Source organism: Mirounga leonina, unplaced genomic scaffold (genome assembly GCF_011800145.1).
Source record: "Mirounga leonina isolate KUSES-001 unplaced genomic scaffold, KU_Mleo_1.0 Mir_101609, whole genome shotgun sequence".
In the NCBI taxonomy this organism is placed as follows: Eukaryota; Metazoa; Chordata; class Mammalia; order Carnivora; family Phocidae; genus Mirounga; species Mirounga leonina.
The window spans coordinates 6,965,802-6,971,801 of NW_023270164.1; the positions used below are offsets into that span (position 1 = coordinate 6,965,802).

At 51.0% G+C, this 6,000-nt stretch overlaps 1 protein-coding gene across 3 annotated transcripts in view; it reads right to left on the reverse strand.

The window, feature by feature from the left end:
- The window catches only part of CASK (calcium/calmodulin dependent serine protein kinase), a 346,878-nt gene extending 345,262 nt beyond the window's left edge, over nt 1–1,616 (reverse strand). For 2 of the 3 annotated variants that reach the window (XM_035003264.1, XM_035003263.1), the window contains exon 1: nt 1,328–1,616. In XM_035003264.1, the coding sequence (XP_034859155.1) occupies nt 1,328–1,386 (59 nt within the window). In that variant the 5' untranslated portion in view covers nt 1,387–1,616. The remainder of the gene's footprint in view (nt 1–1,327) is intronic. The other variant, XM_035003270.1, reaches the window with a different exon arrangement.
- Nucleotides 1,617–6,000: the final 4,384 nt, after the last annotated feature.

Sequence of the window (6,000 nt, forward strand, 5' to 3'; positions counted from 1 at the left end):
AACATGTCCTTGTATCCATTGGGTCTGAGCAAAGTGTGTAGCAAGCTCTACTCATAATTTCACCAAGTGAGGCAACACGGTAATACCTCAGCACAGAAGGAAAAATACAAGTTATCAGCACTTAAACAAATTGAAATCCAGTACTGCAGACAACTTAAAAGGGATACAGCCAACTGCTCTAAGGTCTTGGTTTCATTTCCCAACTGCGGACCTTAAAATAGACAATAAAGCACCGCTTTCAAAAAGAGGTAAAATATTTCAATGGTAGCTACCTAGCGATCCTTAATAAAGAAGCAAAAATTGCTCTTAAATCTTATCTCCTCAACTTCTAAAGGCACAGAATACACGCCTAACTAGGAAATCAACTTCCGATCGCCAGCCTTTTCCCTCACAAGCAAATTAGCAGGATTGTGCACTTGGAATACTGTTTGACAAGAATGAAAAGGAAACTATTCAAAATAGATTTAAGGAATGGACAATTAGATGAGGAACTGCAGATTTAATTCTCAATCAGCACTGTGATTAATCTGATTCCCTGCTTTTCCCTAGTGTAATTTTACAACACAGATGAAAGGATGAGCATTTGGACTGTCAGTTCTATATTCTAGACCAGCCCGGTGACTCAAAGCAGACGGCTCTACCACACGAACCACCACCATCCCAACAACAGTCGAGGGAAGCCTCGAACACTGATTGAACAGTCATTGCATAACGAGGCATTAAAAATTCGGATACCCCCAACTCTTTCCACGCTGGTCTACACCAGGTGAGGAATTTGCTGAAACTGAACGCACCCCGTCTGAAAATGACCCCCTCCAATCCGTGCATGGGGTGAACACAAAGGCATCTATCTAATATCCTGCACAATAGACACACACCCCACAATTAAAAACCCTGGACGTTCTCTCTCTGTCGCTCCATGCAAGCAAAGGAAAATGCAAGCTGCTCTTTTCGTTAATGGTCTGTGGTACACGCAAGGTAACAATAACCCCAACTGTTCCCAGGAAGCAACTATAAAATCGGGTCTGCCACGTCCCTGTGCAACCGTCAGATAAAATGCAGACAGCGGATTTCGGCCGGCCCCACGCCTCGTGGGGTGGCCGACCTCGGCTCGGTGGCTTCCACGGATCGCTGAGAACCCCCCCGGACCCCCGCCCCGCAGGAGGTCCAGGTACACGTCTATAAATACGCCCGGGTGAGGAGGACGAGGGAGGCGGAGGGGAAGGGAGGGCAGGGGGCAGGCCCAGAGCGGGTGCCGGTGCGGGAGGACTCGGGCATCACTGAAATGCATTTTTCCACACTCCCGCTCCCTCGCGTGGGGACTCACTTGCCGATCACCTCGCAGAGCTCGTACACATCCTCGAACAGCACGTCGTCGTCGGCCATGGTCCGGAGGGGACAGCGGCCGCAGCGTGGAGGGCTCCGAAAACGGGGGTGGGGGCGCCAAAGAGCTCAGTGCCCAGCCCCTGGCTCGCCTCCTCCCCTCAGGACCCGCGAGCCCTCGGTGCTGAGGACGCCCGAGTGGGGCTGCGAGGCCCGGAGACTGCGGCGCTTTCCTCTGCGGGCGACGGCCCCGGCGCGGGCGGCGGGGCCGGGGCGCGGGAGCGAGGGCGGCCCGGGCCCGGCGCCGCCCGCCCGCCCGCTGCTCCTCGCGCTGCTCGGGCCGCGCTGCCCGGCGTGCGGATCCTCGGGGACGGCGCGGCGCCGCGCTCTCCTCTCGTCAGCCCGCGCGGGCCGCGAGGCCGCGACCGCTCCCTCTGCCGAGTCTGGCTCCGGCGCGGCGCGGGGCAGCTCAGGCTACAAGGGGGGCCGCGGCAGGACCATGGAGGGAGGATCACCGCGGAGGGAGGTGGCGGCGGCAGATCGGCGCTGGGGACCAGGAGGCGGCGGCAGAGACGCTCCCTCCTCCTTCTCCTCCTCCCGCCGCCGCCGCCGCCCGCCTGAGAGTGGGAGGGGGCTTCGCGGGACTGGCTGTCTGTGCGGGCGGGAGTCGCGGCCACCGCCTTCAGCTCCTCCTCCTCCGCCCCAACCGCCGACGAGCTCGCGAGCCCCGCGCACCCGCCTCGCGCACACACGCCCTCCTCCCTCTACGGCCGCGCGGCTTCCAGAACCACAGGCCCCGCCCACTCCAGCCCGTCGGGAGGCGGTGGCCGAGGGACTGGGAACCTGGCTGAGCGGCGCATGCGCGCGCCGCGGGCCACGTCACGGCGAACGGGCGGGCGTCGGGGATCTAGAAGGGGTGGGGGGTTTCGGCCAGAGGGGCGCGTGGGCCGCAGCTGTTTAGGTGGGAGCCGGTCGGGTCGTCCCCTCCGCGACCGAGCGGCGGAAGGGGCCCTGGGACAAAAGGTCCACGACCGAACGCACGTTCTTGGCTCTCCGCAGCGAGAGGCTCTAACCCCCGTCGCTCCCCTGTCCTTTTGTAACCGCAGGAAACCTTGCCCAGTTTTTGCTGGGGAAAGAGGCTGGGGAAGGGTCCTAATGAATGGGAAAAGCAAGAAGAGAGGTGGAGACGCTGACATCCCAGACCATGCTAGGTGGCGGATGCTTTTAGTGCCACTGCTGCATTCCTTATTTCAAATGAGGTTTGGGGAAGGGGGGTCGTCCACCTACAAGAAGAACCAGACAAAAACTGTCCAGGAAGGTGTGCAACAATAAGTGACAATTCATAGCGACAGCTTCTCCCTCATTCTGCCCCAAACTCCACAAATATCTATCCAGCGCTTGCCCTCAGTAGAGACAGCCTAGAGAGAGGTCAGGAAGGCAGGGACAGACACTTTAATCCCCTTTGTATGTCGCCTCCCCCCACCGCCAAGCTTTCAGTACCTACCCTGCTCCCTGTACTCCTTATAAATGTTAGACATGTCAGGATAAAAATGCAACTAGAGGGAGTGGATGCACAGGGCAGCCAGCGAGTGAGGTTCTGGGTGTTGCCGCTGTGCTAGGTTGTATTCAATATGAAGATTTCTGTTCAACTGAGCATGTGCAGAATGAGCCAACGCCATCAGACAGGTATATGCCTCAGTTAAGAACCAATAAAAAAAGTCTTTGTTCCTCTGCACAGCAGAAGTGCCCAATTAGTTCATAAGTCAGCTTCTAGAAATTATCTGGTAAAATTCTCAGTGCAGTAATAAAAAAGAAAAAGAAAGAGATAGTATTTACCAAAATGTGGCGGGGGGGGGGGAGTGGAGACTCAGCCTATTTTCTCTTCAGAAACGTTTTGTGCAAACCCTTGACCACTCCCTCAAGAGACTGAGAGATTTGCCAGTGTTAAGGATTTGAATACTAAACATTTTTTTGCAATGCAATTCAGAGGGAAAATGTAATTGTATGAGAAGGTCTTCCTCATTTCCCCAACAGCTTGTGCATTCTCTAGACAGGGAGATTTCAAGCCTGAGAAACATTGCCTCCATTAAGAGTCCAGCAGTTCCAAGTCACTGTCACCCTAAGTTGGCATGTCCACCTGGTGCACAGTGACCCTCACAAGTCACCTTGTCAGCTTCACTTCCTCTCCCCAGCCCAAGTCTGAGTTATGCCAAGACTTATCAACTTCATTTTGGGGCTTGTTATCTTCCACAGAGGTAGAAAAGGACAATTATAAAATTGTGGAGTTGAATAAAAAAAGACAATTATAGAGATAGGATTGCACCCCACTCATGGAATCACAGCCAGTTTTGATCTGGAAAGAGCCTTAGACATCAGCCACTCCAACTCAGTCATTTACAGATATGGGAGATGTGGTGCTTGCCCTCTCATGAGCCATTCCACCCCTCCACCGTAGGGTAGCGGCTCTGGGTTTGACTGGGATTGCAACCACCTCACCTGGAGAGGAGAGTCCTGATTTATTAAACTAATAAATGCAACCTTCTTGCCACAATGATGGGCCTAACTTAATCAGCTCCTGGCATTCCATGGTCGCTGGTCTTGAGTGGTTCAAGGTCTTCCAATTAGCACAAAGCTCAAGACTTCCCTCCCACCCATGATCTCTCTTTCTCCCCATCCCAGCCCCCAACCACCACATTGGCCTTGAACAAGAAGGTATGCAGCCTCAGTTGCTGCCATCAGACATCAGTACCCGTGAGGGTAGTCAGACCTAAGATGAAGGTGGACTTGAGGGGCAGCAGGGTGATGTCCTCAGTGACATTATCAATCTCTTGTTTGGCCAACTCTCTACACTTTCCAGTCATATAGGGCAATGAATTCGCTTATTGTTTAAGTCATTTTGAGCTGAGTTTCCTGTTACTTTTAGAGAAAGCGTCCTACAAATGGTACAACAAATGAGAAAAATTCAGAGACAAACATATGTCCATGGTCACATATTTCACCGAACATCTCACCTGAACCTAGATCTCCCAGCTCCGGTGTGGTATTTAGTCATGCAGAAGTTCTCTGCAATGCACATCCCTGAGAACTCAGAGCACGCATTCTGGCTGGAGGTAGCGCCTCTCTGCTTCTACAACTAAAATGACCAAAGCTTTTAGGGGCACCTGGGTGGCTCAGTAGTTGAGCATCTGACTTCGGCTAAGGTCATGATCTCAGGGTCCTGGGACCAAGCCCCCGGGTCCAGACCCAGGCTGGGCTCCAGGTCGGGCTCCAGGTCGGGCTCCCTGTCATCAGGGGTCCAGTTCTGTGTTCAGCAGGGAGTCTGCTTCTCCCTCCCCCCTCTGTCCTTCCCCCTGCTCTTTTTTTCTCTCTCTCTCTCTAAAATAAATACACAAACTCTTAAAAAAAATAAAATGACCAAAGCTTTTAAAGTTAAATTAGTTAATTCTTCTCTGGGTTTCTTACAAAAATCTAATACTCTTCCAACAAATATAAGCACAGGTATAAATGGTCAGGTGTCAATAACCTGTTTTAGTTTTCACAGAGAAAATGTTAAAGTAACTAGGTGCATCAGTTAGATTGTGCTCAGATATTAATAACTGAATATAATGGCAGTTTAAACAAATAGGGGCTTATCTTCCTCACAGAGCCAGAAGTCTGGGGGTGGGTGGTTACTAACACTGGACCAGCTACTCCACAGGATCATCAGTGGCCAAGTTCTTTTCCTCCACTCTGCGATCCTGGGCGTGTTAGCCTCTCATCCTCAGGCTTGTTCTTTCACCATTGCAAGATGGCTACTGCAATTTCCAGCATCAAACTGCATTCAGGGGCAGGATTCAGGAAGGCAACAAGGGTGGGCAAGGCCATTTTGCTCCCTCTCCCATCTCTTGGTAAGGAAAGAAAATCTCTCTGTCCCACATCACTGGCCAGAACAGTCGAACAGCAACCCTCGCCTGCGTGGGAAGCTGGTGATGTGGCTATCTGACTTTTCCTGCCTCCTTTTGGAGGTGGGCAAGGGAGAAGCAGGTGGGGAATGGACTCTGGCAGCCCATCAGCAGTATTTCCAATATTAAGGAAATTATCAATGAAATAATTCTAGATCTTCATCATAATGTAGATACAACTCAAGTGTATGACTGATAGAACATGACTGATATATATATATATAATAACTTTAAAAATTCAGAAACATTTAAAAACCCACAAGGTTGGAGTTGGTACTAGAGAAATTTGATTCTCAGATGGCAGTGGAAATCTTCAATGACTTTGAGGCATTGGACTTCCTCGAAGTTGCATTAGACATTCTCAGGTTGTTGGGCTCCCGCATAATTTCAACATGACACAGATACAAAAGGGAGTAACACACTCTAGAGAAATATTAGCATGAGAACAACACAGAGGTCAGGGTGGCATAGGGTTAATTTAGGCAATTCGGGGTTCAGCCTCATTCAGTAGCTATGATTGTTTAAGCAAAAAATATTATTACTGAATTAATGAATAAAATTAAGACTGACACTTCTAAACTGGAATAAAGTGATTGCCTTGTGATATAAGCAGGCCATTCTAAGCTGAGATGAAAGACACCGTTGGTGTCTCTGGAAAAAGCTGCATAGACTAGACTTATATTCTGATATCACACTGTGAATCATTTATTTTATATTCATCTTCAATATCATGTTG